The sequence below is a fragment of the Hemitrygon akajei genome, chromosome 11 (assembly GCF_048418815.1).
Source record: "Hemitrygon akajei chromosome 11, sHemAka1.3, whole genome shotgun sequence".
Classification (NCBI taxonomy): Eukaryota; Metazoa; Chordata; class Chondrichthyes; order Myliobatiformes; family Dasyatidae; genus Hemitrygon; species Hemitrygon akajei.
In genome coordinates, this window is record NC_133134.1 from 147222841 (window position 1) to 147244764 (window position 21924).

Here is a 21924-nt window from a genome sequence, read left to right on the forward strand (position 1 = left end):
TCGAATCACTCTGAAATCAACGACACATTCAGGAACTTTTACTCTTGATGTTACACCTCTGAATCCCCAAATGATAACATTTTTGTCAAGAATTTTTTTAAAAATAGCTTAGATATCCCTGCGCTCTCTCCTGATCTCAAAGTGAGACTGAATGAGCCAATATCATTTGAGGAAATATCCTCAGCCATCTCGTCACTGCAGACTGGTAAATCTCCAGGAACCGATGGATTCCCTGTAGAATTCTTTAAACATTTTCATCACTGCTCTTACTTCAATTAATTTTGGTTTTATCTGATTCATTTAAACAAGGTAAACTGCCAGCGTTATTTAATGAGGCAAGCATCATTCTTCTAGCAAAGAGAGGCAAAGATCCAACAGAGTGCTCCTCATACAGGCCAATCTCTCTGTTAAATGTTGATGTCAAAATCTTAGCTAAAGTTCTGGCCCATAGATTGGAGAACATCCTACCTCCTATTATTTATGAAGACCAAACCAGTGTTGTCAAAAACCATCTCCCCTATTTTAACATACACCGTCATTTAAATATCTTATACTCACCTTCAGTTGGAACTCCTGAATGTGTTATCTCCTTAGATGCAGAAAAAGCATTCGACCGTGTGGAATGGAATTACCTCTTTGCTGTTTTAGAAAAAGTAGATCTTGGACAAAGTTTAATCACGTGGATTAAACTGTTATATTTGTGTCCCACTGCCTCTGTTTTGACCAACTCTCAGCAATCCCAACCTTTCAATCTCAAACGTGGAACCCGCCAAGGGTGCCCCTCAAGCCCGTTACTTTTCAATCTGGCCATAGAGCCACGGGCAATTGCGTTCCACAGTTGTGTGCATCTGACAGGGATTTGGAGGGAGGGAGTTGAGCACAAAGTCTCCCTTATGCTGACGATCTTTTACTTTTTATATCAAACCGGATCACCTCCTTACTCCCCCCCCCCCCCCCATGTTCTCACTCCTTAACAAATTTAGCCTGTTTTCAGGATATAAACTTAATTTACACAAGTGCAAACTTTTTCCAATAAATGGAGAAGCACAAGCTTCAGAGTTCCAAAACCTTCCTTTTAAGTTAGTGAATAACCAATTTACTTACCTTGGCATCATAGTAACAAGGAGTTATAAGCGTCTTTTTGGAGAAAATTTCACTAATTTGTTAAATTTGTTAAATCATACAAAACAGAGCATATCACAGTGGTCACCCCTGTCCATGTCCCTGATGGGCCGAATTAATGTTGTCGAAATGAATATCCTTCCTAAATTCTTAGACCTTTTTCAATCCATACCAATTTTCATTCCTAAAGTTGTCTTTGACTCGCTAGACTCAGTCATATCATCTTACTTATGGAAGGGCGAGCGACCCCAACTGAATAAAGTCCATCTTCAAAAATCTAGAAGTGTTGGGGGATATGGCTCTGCCCAATTACTGCTTATATTACTGGGCAGCTAACATACACTATCTCATCTTTTGCTCCACAACCAATCTGACTTCCCAATAATGGGTGAACTCTATTAAGAATTTCTTTATTTCCGCACTTCTTGGATCTGCACGCACTTTTCTGCACCTAAACCAATTTCTAATCCTGTTATCAGGCACACCCTGAGAGTATGGGCTCAGTTCAGAAAGCATAGTGGTCTTTATGGCTTCTCTCTTTCAAGTCCTATTCTACATAATCCCTCTTCCAGCCTTCTATACATGATCCAACATTTCAAGACTGGTATAGAAAGGGCATCAAGCGCTTTAAAGATCTTTTTATAGACAACTGCTTTGCATCATTTGAACAATTGTCTGCAAAGTTTAATTTACCCAACACTCATTTATTCAGCTATTTGCAAATTAGACATATTATCAGCCCTTTGTTATCGAACTTCCCTGAGGCACCCAACACAAACGTCGTTGATACATTTTCTGCATGAATCCATTGCGCAAAGGTCTAATATCTACTATTTGTGACAAGCTAGCAATTCTGAGGTAAGCCCCCTTTGACAAAATTAAAACTGCCTGGGAGCAAGATTTAAATTTTTCACTGTCAGATGATGTATGGGATTCAGTTCTCAAGTTAGTTAACTCAACCTCTTCATGTGCCAGCCATTGCCTGTTACAGTTCAAGGTCCTACCCAGGGTCCATATGTCTAAAACTAAATTCTCACATTTACCCAGACGTTAATCCCTGCTGCGACAGATGCAAAAGGGGCAAGGCTTCCCTTATTCACATATACTGGACATTCCCTAGCTTGGAAAAATTCTGGAAAGATGTTTTCCAAATTCTATCCCAAATACTTAATTACAATCTGCAACCTAACCCTTTGATTGCTCTTTTCGGCACCTCTGGAGAGGGGGACATGCACCTAACTCCGACCAAATGTCGCATACTGTCTTTTGCCTTTCTTTTGGCCAGGCGCGCAGTCTTGCTCAGGTGGAGGGATGCTGCCCCGCTCACCCGTGCTCAGTGGCTTAGGGACATCATGTCCAGTCTATACCTTCAGAAGATCCATTATTCAACCCTCAATCCGGACATAAAGTTCCAAAAGGTGTGGGGACCCTTTCTTGAATATTTTCAGAATTCCCAGCCAAACTAAAGGTTCATCCCTTCTTCCTTTTCTCTGCAAATAACTCCCTGACTTTCAGCATTCTCCAGTAAAATTCTACAAACTCAGACTTGTAAACATACAACAGTTTATGTGTTAGGAAAATATACCTTCTCTATACCAATGCATCTCTGTGGGGATAAAGGTTCTGTTTAACCCTTTTTGCTAATGCAGTGATGGCTTGGAGATGGGAATTGGGAGGGGTAGGTTGGGGCAGGGAGGAACCAAAGCATGATTGTACATCTCTTTCATAGATGTGAATTGTACATTTGTTATGTACTGCACAAACCTCCTTTGTACTATGCTTTCTTGATTTAAAAGAAATATTGCTGTGGAAAAAAAAGACACAGCGAGCAACAAGCCTATCCGGGACTGCCCGCAGCCCACCTATTTAACCCTAGCCTAATCACAGGACAATTTACAATGAGCAATTAACCTACTAAGTGGTACGTCTTTGGGAATATGGGAGGAAACTGGAGCACCTGATGAAACCCGCAAGGGCAAAGGGAGAATGTACAAACTCCTTACAGAGAGTGCTGGAATTGAACTCCTAACTCTGATGCCTCGAGTTGTAAAAGCATCATGCTAACTATGATACCGTTTCGTTGACAATCCATACTGACTGGGGTCTGCTGTGCTACTGTGGTACCTATGCTGATAAAGCAGCCCCTTGTGCTGGGATTTGAAGGCACTGACACAATAACAAGAGTTTCAGTATATTTTGAAACCATGTTGATGTATCTCTTGGAACCCAATCTTCATACATACTTAACCTACTCATACCTGCTGCCACTTTCCTAAACCATAGAGAATAAGTTTGGACCATTCTGTTGAAGAAGTTTTGGCAGGTTCTTACAGGGTACATTGTAGCTTATACATAAATCCTATAGGAATCTATAAGCACAGTTTACCAGTGGTGGTGGAGAAAGATGTTCATGATGGTGGATAAGGTGCTGACTTTGTTCTATATCACATTGAGCTTCAACGTTCAACAAAGCTGCACTCTTCAAGATTGAGAATTTTCCAAGACAGTCGGACATATTATTTGTAGATGGTGGAAATGGTTTGGAAAATAAAGGGCTGGGTTACTCTGCATAAAATACCCAGCTTCAATAGCTATTGTATTTATCTCCATAGACTATATAAACATCTGGCCATTTGTTTTCCTCTATGATATTGGAGGGACTTTAGGAATGATGATGCTGTTGAATTTTGAAGGAGAGGTTTTTCCATCTCTCTCTCTCTCTCTCTGTCTCTGTAATTGTTGGCCACACAAATGTTCTCTGCCACTTATCAGCCCAAGCCTGAATATTTTTTTAGACAATAGACTGTTTCATTATCTGACGAGAAGAGAATTGAGTTGAACATTTCGCAGACATCATTGAACCTTATCATATACTGATGCAAGATAGTTCATTGATGGAATGTTTAAAGGTTGTTGGGCCAAGGATAGTGCAATAAAAGATTGTGCAACCACACCTTTGGTGGGCAGTAATGACAATCCAAAACTAGTCTTTGTTATTCTAGTCACTGGAGAGTTTTCTTTCTAATTTCCATTTACTGGGATTGCTTGATGTACACTTTGTCAAATGCCAGTTTGCATCTCTTCTGCTCATTGGCAAAGGCCATGACGGCTGTACTGGGGCAATAAGTTATGGTGGTATAGAACCTTAGAGAGGTACAGCAAAGAAGGAAGTCCTTCCTTCCACCATGCTGACCAGGAAGCACACCCATTTCTTTTACACTGAGACAAAACCAGAGCACCCTGGTGAAATCCATCTCATCACAGGGAGGACATGTGAACTCCACATAGTTAGTGATCCTAGTTGCAGAAGCTGTGAGGAAGCAGCTGTGCTAGCACCTCAACTTCACCCTTTGAGTGCAAAGTCTTCATTGGACAGTACGATGGTACAAGGTCAATAGCATTTATTTCAAACTTTCTTGAAGTCTCATTGGGTGAATATGTTTGCTTGAAGTCTAACTTCTGTGATAGTGGGCTGTTGGAAGCATATTGAGTGAGATCATCTGCTTAACTACATCTGCTTGACAGTGGATTTCATTCAGCCTTGTCATCCCTCTAGCATATTGGGTTGTAATGATATTGGGGATGTTCATGATACTCCCTGATATGTGTCTACCATCATTCACAGCTGCAAAGCTTTGATCTAAATCAAGTTATTATGGGATTGGTCAGTTTATTCACAATCAGTTCATTATTGGCAGCTTTCACTTGCATAGTTATGTAGTTCCAAAGTTGTGTTTACTTGGGTTAAATGGTCTGTGGAAACTGCCTCATCACTTTAAGTATTAAATGCATTGGAAAAGAGAACCCAAAATATATGCATTCCTCTTTACAACATTGATTCAGCTCAGGAGCTGTGAAATGGCTGTTCTTCTATTAAACATATTATAACTTGTTTCAACACCTGGACATTAGCAACCATGCAGGGTAACAACAGCTGCAATTCTGGCAATTTAATTTGAAATGGAACAACCAGGATTCTCACAGATTTAAGTGTTCTGGGAGAGAGCCAAATTGTTGATTCATAATTACAAGAATATTAGCACTACAATCCCTATGAAACTTGTACTTTACTAACTATTTTATTGTCTGCATGGGTGGTTTTTATTGCTTTTTTTAAAATCTATTTTAAAATTACTTGGCCTTTTCTTAACTTCTGGATTGTACCACTCCGTCTCAAACTATTCCTCTTGGAAGGTTATGGTTGTTCTGCCTGGATTACTCTGTGACAGCTGTATTTATGCTCCACGATCAGTTGAGGAGAAATATGTCATGCCTTCTGTCTCAAGAACATTTCCTTTTTGTTCTTGACTGCAGAATTTTCAACCCGTGATAACTGACCAGGATAATGATCAAAATCTGTACTTCGGGGGCAGAAAAGTTTAGCTCAGAAAGTCTGAATAACACAGAGATAGATTAACTATGTGTTTACTGACCCTTCAAATGGCACAGTTTCAGCTTTTTTATATGCCAATATTGTCACTCAGCTTTGTCAAGTGATGCAGTTAGAATGATTGTGAACCTACACAGATTCCCAGATGCTTCATTATTTCATTTAAGTCAGTCTTTCAGTCTATATCTTTGTAATATTTAAATTTAACTTCCCACCTTAAACAATAGATCACACATTGTTCACCAAATTTTGGCAGTGGAGTAAAACAAGATCCTTTTGGAACTAATAGATGTCGTCTGTGTGTGTGAGATTCAAAATGCCTGCCCTGACTGCGCCTAATGAAATTCAGTTGGGGGTTCGAAAAGAATTTATGACTAATTGTATTGCAGTAGACAAGTGGGGCTTTATGAGGCTTTATTAAATAAAAACGGCAGCCTGCCAGAGCATGTTCTGAGTACTGTACTTTCTGTGTACAGGTTTCAAAAGACGTTTCTGTAAGGCTTCACAATGAGCTGGAAGCTATTGAGAAGAAAAGAGTAAAGCTGGAAGGAGAAAATGAAGATCTTCGACAGAAACTAATTGAAATGGACATTTCCAAGCAGGTGTTGCAGAGTGAAATGGACAAAATGAAAGAGGTAATGTGGCTCTTTGTTTACACTTGCCATTTTGACTTGATTATCATATTGGTGTGAAGGGCAATTTTTATTTTAGTCAACACAAACTTGGATCCTTACCCACTGGGAGCATCTTGTTAGAAATCTGGGGAGCATTCTCAATGATCTTTATTCCACCCTCAGGATGAAGGAGCAAGACCTTATATTCTGTCTGGGTAGCCTCCAACCTGAAGGCATGAATATCGATTTCTCCTTCCGGTGAACAGACATACTTCCCCCCCCCCCCACCTTCTAGTCCCCACTCTGACCTTTAATTTTTCTCACCTGCTCCCCTTCTCCTTCCCTTTCTCCTATGGTCCACTCTCCTATCAGATTCTTTCTTCTCCAGCCCTTGACCTTTCCCACCCACCTGGCTTGACCTATCACCTTCCATCCTTTCTCTTTCTCCTCCACTCACCTTTATTTTGGCATCTTCCCCCTTTTCTTCTCAGTCCTGATGAAGGGTCTCAGCCTGAAAGTTTGACTATTTACTCTTTTCCATAGATGCTGCCTGACCTGCTGAGCTCCACCAGCATTTTGTGTATGTGTCTTTATTCCAGTCTCTTCTGTCCAGTGGATCTTCCAGAAAAGCTCACTTTGATTTGAAATATACTTGTATCCCTTACTTCCAGCTTCTTACGGTTAAGATTTATGGTTTTTTTAAATGTGTAAACATATTATAGTGTAGGTAGTAGGCAATGTAACTTTTTATAAATACAGTTCTGTGGTAAGATAGTTCTGATTAACTTTTTATATACTGTAAGGTTGGCTTGGATTTGGGTAAGTGGGAAGGTGGGGTGGTAACTAACTTTACATGATTCTACTATGGGTGCTTTGTTTAATTGTTATGAACTGTACTTTTGATATGCTTGTTTTGCACTGTATAAACCTTTTTTTGTTTTGTTGCATTGTAAAAACTCAAAAAATTTATTAAAAAAAAGAAATGTAGTTGTTAGAATTAGATGTGTGTGAATGTAAGCCTCATGAAAATATGTGACAGAAGGAGTACAAAATTATGCTCACAGTTGGAAGAAGTATGGGAGGAGGTTCAAGTGGAATATAAACACCAACATAGACTTTGGTCAAATGACCTGTATCTGTACTGTATGTAATGCTATGTTTTAAAGAAGCAAACTTTAAATACCTATAAAGAAACCAGAAGGAAAGCTGTGATTACAACTTGGACAAAATATATGTTTTATTTATAAATCAGGTGAATTAAATTATATAATTAACCTTAAAAATACTGTTATCTTCTGGTCCATTGACCAGTTTAGATAAATGAGCAATTGTGTTCATCAGTTTTCAGCTCTTGTAATACTTGAAGGAAATATGTATTGCTTGATTCACAAATGGAATGCATTCCAAGAATTTTTTCCATTCGGCAAAATTTTGTAAAGGGAAAGGGCTGGGTGAAATGAATTTTGATATAGTATACATATTCTTCCAGGCAGAGGGTGGCACACCATTTATAAACCAATGACATATGTGTTTATTTAAGAAGGACTGCAAGAACAAGCCAATGAACTACAGGCAGGTGAAGTTAAATCAGTGAAAAAATTACTGGAGGGGATTATGAGAGATGGGATACACCTGCTTTCGAAAGGCAGGGACTGATTTAGCATAGCTTTGTCCCATTCATGTCTCAACTCAGTGTTTGCTGACCTACATTACTTCAAGATCGAACAAATTTGTATTTTCAAATCCCTTCTTAGCTTAGCCCCTTATTTTGTCCTTAAATTTCTGTAGACTTGGCATCTTGGACAATGATAGTCCTGCTTCAGTATTGTGTTATGATCCCAGCCCCCTCCTTCTTGAGAATCGCAAGATCGCTATTAATTCGGGTCTTGGACCCAGGAAATGAGAGAGAATCCTCAGCAGGACAAAGCAACGAATTTGGCCATTGTTTCTTGGAGACACCTTTGTGGATTGCGATCCTATACTACGTGCCAGCTCTCAGGGCTACGTGTACACCCTCGGGCAATGTGGGCTGGGGATTGCATCACCCCACCCTGATTGACATCTACAACCCTGCAAGTCAAGATAAAAGAGGGGCTGCAGGGGGCAGTCCCCTAGCGACGCACCAGAAGGAGACACCATCGCTCATCGCTCCCGTGATAACGGGAAGCTATTCGGAAGCCACGTGTGGTCCGTTTCCCCTGGCCTGGGGAACGGGTGGCTGATAACACCGAAAAAGGACTTCGAACTAACAACGGGGAACCCACGTTCCCGATTCAACGGTTTGCGTCCTAAAAGACCCGGGTAAGTTTCTTCTCACCAAAATCTCTCTCCGTCTCTCTCCAACAAGTGAAACCCAGCGGTCCCCAAAAGGCTAAAGCCTGCATGAACTGGAGAGACTTTTATATTTCCATCGGACAATATTTTTACCCCTAGACAAAACGATAGAGCTACTTCTTATTGATGATTATTACTATACCCGCGCTTTAGATTGAGTATTGACGACGTATAGTATCTGAATGTTTGTATTAACCTTACTTTTGTGCCCCTTTATAAATAAAAACGTTTAAAAATAGTACCATCAGACTTCAACGGACCTCTCTATCTTTGCTGGTAACTGGGTGTCTTACCAGCAAAGATAGGAGTATCCCTTGGAGTCTGGTGATACTATTTTTAACAGTATTTATTAGTAAAAATACACAAAAATAATATCAATGCAAATATATGGATAATATACGTCATCAATACGAAACCTAAAAGTGCGGGTATAATAATAATCAATAAGAAATAAGCTCTATCGTTGTCTAGGGGATAATGAATTGTCCGATGGAAATATAAAGTTCAGTTCAGTTCATGCAGGCTGCGGTAGTTGTTGGTCGCTGTGTTGCAATTGTTGGAGAGAGAGAGCAGTAACAGCTATTGACTTGCCGACTTTCCTTTACGATCTTGATCCGTTGATGCGTTGTTGTTGTTGTGGCCATTCACGTATGACCCCTCCGTCCTTTAGCTAGACTGTTCCGTGGAGGACTCATCACCCAGGCAAGGGTGGACACACACACAAGCCCCCACCGGTCTCGTAGCATCTCTCTTGGTGCGTCTGAGGGGTGTTCCCCAGACCCTACTTTTATCCCCACTCACTGGGTCTCAGGTGTCAGTCAGGTTGGGATGATGCAACCCATCAAACCCAGCCCACTCTGGTTGCCCCTTGAGGGGTTTCAATGAATAGAACAGTACCTAGTACACAAACCTTCTCCAAAAGACAATAGCAGTAATCAGTGGTTCCGTTCCGCTTTTGTTAGGAGGAGACATTCCACTTTGTGTATCTCTGCGTTGTCTCTCTCTCATTAACTGACATGAGCTGTTTATCAATAACAACTGTCTTGGCAGATTTCCTTTTGTCCCTTTCATTTCCTTGGTAGCAGCCTTGAAATAGTAGCGATTTGCGATTTCTCCAAAGGGGTGGGGGGGGGGGGGGCGACTTTGCACCCTTCTGCCCATCAGAGTTGTTCATCATTCGTAACAATTGATTCCTAATCCATTCCTGATTTTCTTTGTGCTACATTGTGGCCTAAACCGCAAATTCTAGAATTCTTTCAAATACTTCTATTTCAAGGCCTACAGATCTATCAAGGTAGGCCTTCTTGAATATGTTAGATGTACAGACACTGCCGGTTGGTGGTATAGAGGCATCTGCACCAGACTTTGAGGCAAGTGGTCCTGGGTTCAAATCCAGCCAGCACCTTGCACGCTTCCCATCTGGGTTGAGCGTTAAGCTAGCAACTCGTCCTCGTTTTTAAAAAAAAGACAAATGCTAAATAAATGGCAAGGGTGCCACAAGGCATGGAGAGGAACAATAGAAACTCTTAACTGTTATTTGCCTTCCTATTCTCCAAATTTTCTCAGTGAAACGAAGCTGAGGTCAGGGACAGTAGTAGTGTGCCCATCTCTATCTTCATCTTGACTCGAGATGCTCCTGTCAATCATTTTGAGCACTGGCTTGACATTTAATTCCAAAGTAGTTAAATATTTCCAGGCAAAAATCTTCAATCTGCAGTGAATCCTTTGTTATACTATTTAACATCAGCCAGCCACATGGGTATGACAGCTGTTGTTGTCTGGAGCTTCACTCTCGAGAGGCTTGTACGAAACGATGCACTTCACTAATGAGTGATTGTAGTTGAACAAATGCTGCAAACCTCTTGCAGTTATGAGTAACAAGGGGCAGGTTTTCCAGATCAGCAGCTAGCTCTCTCCTTCTAATAACGTTTAATCTTGGTGTCTCCCGCAAAGAATTGTAAATTGAGTTTTCTGTTATTAACTAAATATTCAAGGTTGACTCTGCCCTGCAAAGTTGCCTCACTCTGTATTCTTAGAGATAAGCCCATAACTCGAGTCTGCTCTGCCATTTCATCATGGCTGATCTATTTTTCCTATCAACCCCAATCTCCTACCTTCTCCCCATATCCCTTCAGCCCTGACCAATCAAGAGCCTATCAACCGCTGCCTTAAATATACATACAGACTTGGCCTCAACAGCTGCCTGTGGCAGCGAATTCCACAGATTCACCACTCTCTGGCTAAAGAAATTCCTTGTCATCTCTGTTCTAAAAGGAAGCCCCTCTATTCTGAAGCTGTGTCCTCAAATGTTCTTCCTGGTGTGAGAAACCACCTTCCTGCAGTGAAGATTACATAAGACTTTGTACATTTAATGGTGTTCAACATACATTACAGTAGTGGGCACTTTATTAGGTACCTTCTGTACCCAATAATGTGACCACTGAGTGTATGTTCATGGTTTTCAGCTGTAACCTGACCACATAAAAGTTCGAAGTGTTGTGCGTTCAGAGATGCTGCTGTTGTAACGTGTGGTTATTTTAGTTACTGTTACCTTTTTGCCATCTTGAACCAATCTGGCCATTCTCCTCTGACTATTCTCATTGACTATGCTTCTTTGCCCACTGAAGTGCCAGTCACTGTTCTTTTCCTTTGCTTTTCATACCAAGCCCATTGTGCATGAAAATCTCAGGAAATCAGCAATTTCTGAGATACTCAAACTACCCTGTCTGGCACCAGCAATCATTCCATGGTCAAAGTCACTTAGAAAACATTTCCTCTCCCATTCCGATGTTTGGTCTGAACAACAACTGAAACTCTTGAGCATGTCAGCATGCTTTTATGCATTGAGTTGCTGCTACGATTGGCTGATTAGATATTTGTATTAACCAGCAGCTGTACCTAATAAAGAGATTACTATGGGTACTTTTAACATAACTTTCCCTTCCTGTTCCTCTTATTAATTTTCTGTCTCCCCCCCCCCCATTCTAGCATCGCTTTCATGTTCTCTTTCCCTGTCACGTTTAATTTATCTCATTTCCTTAATTTTCTGTTTCATTCTCTAAACTTTTCTCAATATTTCGTGTACAGCCTTTCTGTTCATTGCAACACACACATGCTGCCTGGCCTTCTGAGTTCATCCAGCATTTTTTGTGTGTTGCTCTGGATTTCCAGCATCTGTAGATTCTGTTGTGTTTATATTTTCTGTTAATTTACCCCATGTGGGCACCAGCATTGCCAAACCAGCAGTCACTTCTTGATTCTCGAGAAGATGCTGGCGAGCAACTGTACTTCTTGAACAGCTGTAATGCTGTTAGATCAAGAGCTCTGAAACTTTAAGTACTGTGCAAAAGTGCTGCCTAAGACCCTAGTACAGTACTGTAGGTCAGTGATGCTGATCAAATGGCTGAATAATTCCAAGCCAGGGTGGCTTGCAGCTATGAGATCAACTTGCACACTGTGGCATTTTCATGCATCCACTGCCCTTGCTGGTGGTAAAGGTCATTGTTTGGAGTTGACTGATGGAGTAGCCTTGACAAATGTCAGCAGAACATTTTGTAGTTGGTACACACTGTAAGTACACAGTGGTGGAGGAACTAAATGTTTAAGATCTGGATGAGGTGCTATTTGAACTGGTTACATTATCCTTGATGATGGTAAGCTTATCAATTGTTGGAGCTACAATCATTGTATCTCCCTCTACAAACCAGTTTCTCTTCTCTTTCCTCTCAGTATTTTTTCATCCTCTTTTGTGTTTTTTTTTACTGAAGTAAACTATGAACGCTGTAGTATTGTTATCAAAAACACAAGAGACTCTGTAGATGCTGGAAATCCAGAGTAGACACAACATTGATTTCTCTAACTTCCAGTAACTTCTCCCACTTTTCCATTCCCTCCTTTTTCATTTCCCATTCTGGCTCCCCTCATACCTCTTCTCTTTACCTGCCCATCTCTCTCCTGCTGGTGCCTCCTCCTTCCATTTCTCCCATGGTCTGTTCTCATTTCCTATCAGATTCCTTCTTTTTCAGCCCTTTACCTGCGCCACCTATCACCTCACAGTTTCCCACCTCATCCTCCCTACCCCACCCACCGACCTCTCCCTTACCTGATTTCAACTATCACCTTCTAGCTTATACTCTTCCTCCCCCCCCCCCCCCCCACTTTCTTATTCTGGCTTCTTACTGGCCAAAACATCACCTCTTTTTCCTTTCCCAAGATGCTGTCTGGCCTGCTGAGTTTATCAGTAATTTGTGAGGATTGTTATCAGGACTCAATTATCTGTCAGAGTTTAGTGGCTTCCTGGTGTGCTTCCATTCATCTTCAGATCTATAAAGTGAGTGCAGAATACAAACATTGTGAAATTTTACACGACTGTACATGCAATCAAAGTCTAATAAGCTCATGATTAGTTAGGAGCCTAATTGTGTGTTTGAACTAGGAATTCTGTAAACAGATAAAAATAGCCAATTGCGAAAGCTTCTTCCAAATCTGTATACTTAGCCACTCAGCGGTTCAGTCCAGACACTAATGATCAGGTATTCACAGATGTCAAGTGTCAAGGTTTAAGCAAGCTAGAGTTTTAGTACAAAAGTATAAATTGAGGTTTCTACTGGCCATATTATGTACAACCTTGCATGCTATCTTATCAAAGCCGTAAATGTATTGTGGCGTTATTGGGCACGGTCAACAGCTTGGCCCAGCATTCCTAGCAACCAGCACTACTTATTGTTCATGTTTTAGAATGCATTCATGGGATTATGGTGAGATGTTCAAGTTGATTCATTGTTAAATTTTAGCTCGGGTTATACAGTTCGCTTGTGTGTCTTTGTGGGCCACCCTGACTGTAACCAGGGTGTGTAATCACCTGCCCCATCTGTATGTGACTGAATGGGTTCTCACCGAGTGAGTGAGCTCTGTCTGTTTTGTGCTTGTTGCGATAAAATCGGCAGTTGAGATAAAGAAGCTCTTCTCAACTGTCATCAGGGACCAAATGCTCGCCAGGGTGCATAAAATGAGCAAGTTGATAATAAAAGCAGGAATTGAGCCCAAATAATGAGACATTGCGGAATAAGACTGATAGCATCAACCTCTGTAGGTCAACTGTTGATGGGATCATGAGCTCCCAAATCTTCAAGATCTTCTAGAGGGGCACCATTGAGATCCTCCTGACTGTCTGTATCATTTGCCAAAGGGTTTTGGCCCGAAATGTCGACTGTACTATTTTCCTAGATGTTGCCTGGCCTGCTGAGTTCCTCCAGCATTTTGTGTGTGTTGGATGTTTCACCACCTGGTACAGGAATTGCATCAACCTTGATCGCTGGGCACTCCAGAGAGTGGTACGGATAGCCCAGCGCATCTGTGGATGTGAACTTCCCTCCACTGAGGACATTTACAGCAGCAGGTGCAGAGAGAAGGCCTGGAAGATCATCGGGGACACCAGTCACCCCGACCATAAACTGTTTTCAGCTGCCTCAATCTGACAAACAGTATCGCAGCATTAAAGCCAGGACCCACAGGCTACGGGACTCACTCTTTCTACAAGCCGTGAGACTTATAAATTCACATGTCTGTACATTGCAATGGAGTCATAATACTAAGATTTTTACTCCCTCAAGTTGTGGGATAGATTGTCAAATTTAAATAAATTCAAGTTCAAATTTTAGATTGTTTTTGGAAATGTTCTTGAATAAGTAGATGACAGTTTAGTGAATGAAAAGAAAATCAAAACAAAACTGCAGATGCAATGGGATGGGAACCAGAACAGAAAGTGGAGAAGTTGTGGAGACAGATGCTGTTAAGACCTCAGGACTCAAAAGGTTGAGCATGGTGGGACAAGTGGTCAGAGTTGCATATATTTCAATGCAAGAGGTATTGTAGGAAAGGCAAATGAGCTCAGGGCCTGGATCAACTCATGTAATTATGACATTGTAGCCATTAGTATGGTTGCAGAAGGGGCAGGACTGGCAGCTCAATATTCCAGGGTTCTGTTGTTTCAAATGTGATAGATGGGATGGATTAAAGGATTGAAGGATTTGTAAATGGCATTACAAATCAGGGAAAATGTCACAGCAGTGCTCAGTCAGGACAGACCAGAGAACTTGTCTAGTGAGGCTTTATGAGTGGAACTGAGGAATAAGAAAGGTATAATGATCCAACAGTCCATGGGACTTGGAGGAAAAAAAATTGGAGGGAAACTGTTGCAAGAAACAAAAGGTGGTAACTTTTGGATCGGAAGGTGTAAAGTCTCTATGGGTTGAAGTTAAGAAATGGCAAGGGTAAAAGACCCTAATGGTAGTTGTATACAGGCCACCATACAGCAGCCAGGATGTGGATTACAAATTACAGCAGGAGATAGAAAAGGCATGTCAGAAAGAAAATGTCATGATAATCGTTGGGGATTTTATCATGAAAGTGGATTGGGAAAACCAGGTCAGTACTAGACCTTGAAAGAGAATTTGTAGAATGCCTTAAGGGATGGCTTTTTAGAACAGCTTGTTGTCAAGCCCACTAGGGGATCAGCTGTACTGAATTGGGTGTTGTACAATGATCCAGAGTTGATAAGAGAGCTTAAAGTTAAGGAACCCTTCGTGAACAGTGATCACAATAAGATCAAGTTCACTTTGAAATTTGAGAAGGAGAAACTAAATTCCAATGTGTCGGTATTTCAGTGGAATAAAGGAAATTACAATGGCACGAGAGGAGATCTGGCCAAGGTTGACTGGAAAGGGATACTAGCAGGAAGGATGGCAGAGCAGCAATGGCTGGAGTTCCTGTGAAAAATGAGGGAAGTACAAGACAGGTATATTCCAAATAAGAAATTTTCCAATGGAAGAAGGACATTACCTTGGCGGACAAGTAAAGTCAGAGACAAAGGGAAAAGCAAAAGAGAGGGCATACAAGAAAGCCAAAGCTAGTGGGAAGATGGAGGATTGGGAAACTTTTAAAAACTTGCAGTAAAAAACTAAGAAGATCATTAAGAAGGAAAAGATGAATTATGAAAGGAAACTGGCAAATAATATCTAAGAAGATACTAAAAGCTTTTTTAAGAATATAAAGGGTAAAAGAGAGTTGAGGGTAGATATAGGACTAAAAGAAAATTACGCTGGAGATATTGAAATGAGAGGTGCAGAGATGGCAGAGGAACTGAATGTGTATATTGCATCGTTCTTCACAGTGGAAGACATTTGCAGTATACCGGACATTCAAGAGTGTCAGGAAGCGAAGTTTGTGCAAAGAAATTTATGACTCAGAAGGTGCTCAGGAAGCTTACTGGTCTGAGGGTGGATAAATCTCCTGGACCTGATGGAATGCACCCTCAGGTTCTGAAGGACGTAGCTGGAGAAATTGCGGAGACATTAACAATGATCGTTCAAGAATCGATAGATTCTGGCATTGCACCAGATGACTGGAAAATTGCAAATGTTACTCCACTATTTAAGAAAGGTGGGAGGCAGCAGAAAGGAAACTATAGACCTTGTTAGCCTGATATTAGTGGTTGGGAAGTTGTTGGAATCGATTGTAAGGGATGAGATTATGGAGTACCTGGAGGCACATGACAAGATAGGCCAAAGCCAGCATGGTTTCCTGAAAGGAAAATCCTGCCTGACCAACCTACTGCAAATTTTTGAGGAAATTACAAGCAGGGTAGACAAAGGAAATACAGTGGATGTGGTATACTTGGATTTTCAGAAGGGCTTTGACAAGGTGCCACACATGAGGCTGCTTAGCAAGATAAGAGCCCATGGAATTATAGGGGAGTTACTAGCTTGGGTGGAGCATTGGCTGATCAGCAGAAAACAGAGCGAGAATAAAGGGATCCTATTCTGGCTGTTGGGACCGCTGCTTTTTACAATGTATGTCAATGATTTGGAATATGGTATTAATGGATTTGTGGCTAAATTTGCCAATGATACAAAGATAGGTGGAGGAGCGGGTGGTGTTAAGGAAACCGGGAGCCTGCAGAGAGACTTAGATAGTTTAGGGGAATGGGCAAAGAAGTGGCAAATGAAATACAATGTTGGAAAGTGTATGGTCATGCAGTTTGGTGGAAGGAATAAACAGGCAGACTATTATTTAGATAGGGAGAGAACTCAAAATGCAGAGATGCAAAGGGACTTGGGAGTCCTTGTGCAGGATGCCCTAAAGGTTAATCTCCAGGTCGAGTCAGTTGTGAAGAAGGTGAATGCAATGTTGGCATTCATTTCTAGAGGTACATAATATAAGAGCAGGGACGTAATGTTGAGGCTCTATAAGGCATTCGTGAAACCACACTTGGAGTATTGTGTGCAGTTTTAGGCTCTTTATTTTAGAAAGGATATACTGACATTGGAGAGGGTTCAGAGAAGATTCATGAGAATGATTCCAGGAATGAGAGGGTTACCGTATGAAGAACATCTGACTGCTCTTGGGCTGTATTCCCTGGAGTTCAGGAGAATGGGGGGGTGGGGGGGGGGGGGAATCTCATAGAAACATTCCAAATGTTAAAATGCCTGAACAGATTAGATATGGCAAAGTTTATTTCCCATGGTAGGGGAGTCTAGGACATGAGGGCACATCTTCAGGATTGAAGGATGTCCATTTAGCACAGAGATGTGGAGAAATTACTTTAGTCAGTGGATGGGAAATCTGTGGAATTTGTTGCCACGAGTGGCTGTGGAGGCCAAGTCATTGGGTGCATTTAAGGCAGAGATAGATAGGTTCTTGATTGGCCTAGGCATCAAAGGGTATGGGGGGAGGGCAGGGGAGTGGAGATGACGGGAAGAATTAGACCAGCTATGATTGAATGGTAGCGCAGACTGGATAGACCGAATGGCCTACTTCTGCTCATATATATTATGGTTTTATGGTCTTTCCACATGTTCACTAAGATTTCCGTATTCTAAAAGGACTGGGTGGAAAAGAGTTTATCAAACATGTTCAGGAAAGTCCTTAATCAGTACATGAAAGTCCCAACGAGAGAATATGTGATTCTTGATCTCCTACTAGGGAATGAGATAGAGCAGATGGCAGATATTTGTGTAGGGGAACACTTTGCATCCTGTTTCAGGATTGGTCTGTTCTGTGGTCAGGGGTTTGAGATTGTAAATTGGAGAATGGCCAATCCTGATGGTACCAGAAAGGATCTGCCAAGGATGGATTGGGGCAGGCTGTTTTCTGGCAAAGGTACACTTGATAAGTGCAAGAAAACACCCAGGAAGAGATCAGGAGGCTAAAAGAAGGCATGAGGTTGCTCTAGAGGACAAAATGAAGGAAAATCTCTCAGTGCTTCTACAGATGTGTTACGTGCAAAGGATTGCAAGGGACAAAATTGGTCCTCTGGTAGATCAGAATGGTAATCTATGCATGAAGCCAAAAAAGATGGATATCTTGCATGTTCATTTATTTGGAGACAGATACAGAATTTGTAGAAGTGAGGCAAAGCAGCATCAACTTCATGGACCTAATTTTTACACATTACAGAGGAGGAGGTGTTTGCTGTCTTGAGGCAAATTAGGGTGGATAAATCCCCAGGGCCTGAAAAGGTGTTCCCTCTGACCCTACGGGAGGCAAGTGCAGAAATTGCAGTGGTTCTAGCAGAGATATTTAAATCACCCTTCGCGACAGATTAGGAACTGGAGGATTAGAAGATAGCTAACGTTATTCCGTTGTTTAAGAAAGGCACTGAGAATAAACCAGGAAATTATAGGCTGGTAAGCTTGACATCAGTAGTGGGAAATTTATTGGAAGGTATTCTGAGGGACCGGATACATGAGTATTTGGAGAGACAAGGACAATTAGGGATAGTCAGCATGGCTTTGTGCATGGTAGGTCATGTCTAACCAATCTTGTAGAGATTTTTGAGGGAGTTACCAGGAAATATGATGGAGGTAAGGCAGTAGATGTTGTTTACGTAGACTTCAAGGCATTTGAAAAGGTCCCACAAGGGAGGTTGGTCAAGAAGGTTCAGTTGCTTGGTACTCAAGATGAGTTAGTAAAGTGGATTAGATAATGGTTTTGGAGGAGAAGCCAGAGAGTGGTAGTAAATTGTTGCCTCTCTGACTGGAGATCTGTGACTAGTGGAGTGCCGCAGGGATCGGTGCTGGGTCCATTGTTGTTTGTTATCTATTCTGGATAATAGAATGGTAAACTTGATCAGCAAATTTGCAGATGACACAAAGATTGGGTGTAGTGAACAGCGAGGAAGACCACCAAAGCTTGCAGCAAGATTAGACCAGCTGGAAAAATGGGCTGGAAAAATGACAGATGGCATTTAATTCAGATAAGTGTGAGGTGTCGCACTTTGAGAGGACCAACCAATGTAGGTCTTGCACAGTGAACGGTAGAGTACTGAGGAGTGGAGTAGAACAAAGGGATCTGGGAATGCAGGTCCATAATTCATTGAAAGTGACGTCACATCTAGATAGGATCATAAAGCTTTTGGTACTTTGACCTTCATAGATCAAAGTACTGAGTATGGGAGATGAGATATTGAAGTTGTATAAGATGTTGTTGAGTCCTAATTTCAAGTATTATGTTTAGTTTTGGTCACGTCCCTACAGGAAAGATGAAAATAAAATTGAAAGAGTACAGAGAAAATTTATAATAATGTTGCTGGGGCTCAAGGAGCTGAAGTATGAGGAAAGATTGAATAAATTAGAACTTTATTCCCTAGAACATCGAAGATTGAGGGAAATTTTGAAAGAGGTATAGATAGGGTAAATGCAAGCAGGCTTTTTCCACTGAGATTGGGTAAGGCTACAACTAAAGGTCAAGGGTTAAGGGTGAAAGATGACAGAGAGTGTGGAATGAGTTGCCAGTGCAAAATGGTAGATGCAATTTTGGTTTAAACATTTAAGAAAAGTTTAGATAGGTATATGAGTGGGAGGGGTATGGAGGGCAGTGGTCCTGGTGCAGGTCGATGGGACGAGACAGTTTCAATAGTTTGGCATAGACAAAAGGCCAAAGGGCCCTTTTTTGTGCTGTAGTTTTCTACGACTAAGCTGGAAATCTGAAATGAAAATTAAAACTGCTGAAGAAACTGAGTAGGTTATGCAGCTTCTTCGTAAAGAGAAAATTAGTTGATGTTTTGGGACAGAGATCTTCTATTAGAACTCTTTGTCAAAGCAAATGTTTTGCAGTTGTTGCCTGACCTAATGAATGGTTCTAGTGATTACTTTAGTACTGAATCAAAATGCTTGAATCAGCTCTGCTCTTACAATATAACAAGATATTGTGCCCTCCCTTAACTGCCTTTGCTCCCGTTAAACAAATTAAACTCTCATCAAATAGTTTGTTTTCCAGCACTTCATCCCTGTCAAAGGGAGGCATTATTATAACTTTTTGTTGCAATTGGATTACATTAATATTGTGATGAGTAGAAGGACTATTGTTTAGTGATGCTTATACAATGTACTGTTATTGATCTTTTCTGCATTAGAAGTAGTACATGATTGTCTGAACATTCAAAGGAATGAGGCAGGCAGATGCCAATTCCTGAAATATTTTGCATCTTCTTTGGAGCCATCCAAGAACTTGAGTTGGGTCTACATTTGATCCCATCTCATACAGCAGACAAATGAATTACTATACAATTTTTATTGTTATGATCTGTTGCTATACAAAATAAAATAAAACTTTGTTCAGCACAGACTGAGGTCCAGATGGGATGTGTTTTCAGGCCATTTTTCCATTGTTTGAAATACTTGGATAACATTATTTCCACTGGAAAGCTTCATGTGCATGCCATTTACCGTAGATTCCGGACTACAGAGCGCACCTGATTAAAAGCCGCTGGCTCTAATTTTAGAAATAAAATCATTTTTTTTATTATACAGGCCGCTTCGGATTTTAGGCCGCACCGAATTTCAGGCGGAACGGATTTTCGGCGCACTGGATTTCCGGCGGACCGGATTTTCGGTGCACTGGATTTCCGGCGGACCGGATTTTCGGCGCACCGAATTTTCGGCCGCTTGTAATATGAGATATTTACACAGAAAGATATTACACGTGTTGGGCTTCAAATTCTGCCCTGTGTTCGTTTTGGAAGAGAGACAACCAACACCGGATTACAGTGCAGCGTGGCTTTATTGCAGAACGCGTTTTGCCTTCCCCTTACATTCTGCTCTTATTTATACTCCTTTTTCCCCCAAACCAAACCCTCGCTACACATATTTGGTAAGGCTAAACTTTGTTATACCTACCGGTATTTGGTAACATCGGACACTTGTGTCCTTATTGGCCCGATACCATTCACACACGAGTTTTACTGTTTTTGTGCAGCGGAATCCTCAGTTTCGCTCCCTCCCTCCCTTGTACTGCTGTCTAATATCACGTGAGCCATTCCTGACCTGAAGCGGCAGTCCCAAATTAAATCTCCACCGTCTCACCATCGATTCATGTATGCCAAGATTACGCGCAGCAGCTCGATTTCCTTGTTCAACCGCCAGATTGATTGCCTTTAACTTAAAAGCTGCATCATATGCTTTTCTTCGAGTGTTTTCCATGTTGATGAGGGTGAGTACAAATGGCTGATTTACAATAATTTGTGAAGTGCGCTTGATTTATCGTACAATTTCATTGGACCTCTGTGAACTACTCATCAATTTTATTGGTCTACTGTTACGAGGCAAAATGTTTTGGCGGCATGGGAAAAAACTTTCTATTAGCCGCACCTTATTATAAGCCGCTATGTTCAATGCTGTTCAAAGCATGGGAAAAAAGTAGCGGCTTATAATCCGACATCTACGGTAGATTTTTTTTTCATTTTTGTCTAGCTGTACCCTCCTGATTCAGCCAACACCTGATGTATCAGTCACCTCTATCTATTGCCCATATCCACCACCAGCAGCCTGACCTTCCCCATTGTTCCTATTTCCTGTTCCTCTAGACATTTACCTCTCGTGAACCAGTTGGCAAGGCAGTTTTCCAGTTCCCCACCCACCGTTAATGTTGCCTTTGGCCAGTTAACAGTAATGATCCAAAACAACAGTGCTCTCTGCTTTTACTTCCTCCACCCTTCCTCTTTACAACAATGCCTAATGCCTGTTTAGGGAGCCTTGTACAAGTGCAGCCATCTGCCAACTTTGAGAGTTCAGGGGAGTGTGAGAAGTGCTAAAATGACATAGAGTAACATCCTGTCACCTTGAAGATATACGTTTGTGTCACTTCATGCTGTTGTTGGAACGAAGGCACTTCATTAAATATTACCTGTTTCTTTTCATGCTTTTTTTAAGTCAAATATGTGACATGGACATCACTGTCAAAGTAAGCATTTCCTGTTGAATATGCTGATACCTGTGAATTGACAGCCTACACAGCACTGTACGAAAGATTTAGGCACATATATAGTGCCTATAAACAGAATTCAAAGACCTTGAAGCTGTAATTGCTGGAAAAGGTGCATCTCCTAAATACTGACTTGAAGGGAGTGAGTACTCATGCAATCAATCATTTTGTGTTTTATATTTGAAATTAATTTAGATCACTTTG

The 21924-nt window shown here is 41.2% G+C and overlaps 1 protein-coding gene across 3 annotated transcripts in view; it reads left to right on the forward strand.

Annotated features, from left to right (window-relative positions):
- The window catches only part of mtcl2 (microtubule crosslinking factor 2), a 173556-nt gene that overhangs the window by 26576 nt on the left and 125056 nt on the right, over positions 1 to 21924 (forward strand). For all 3 annotated transcript variants that reach the window (XR_012100889.1, XR_012100888.1, XM_073061885.1), the window contains exon 3: positions 5989 to 6147. Coding sequence is in view for 1 of the 3 variants with exons in the window: in XM_073061885.1 (XP_072917986.1) it covers positions 5989 to 6147 (159 nt within the window). In the remaining 2 variants the exon portion in view is untranslated. The remainder of the gene's footprint in view (positions 1 to 5988; positions 6148 to 21924) is intronic.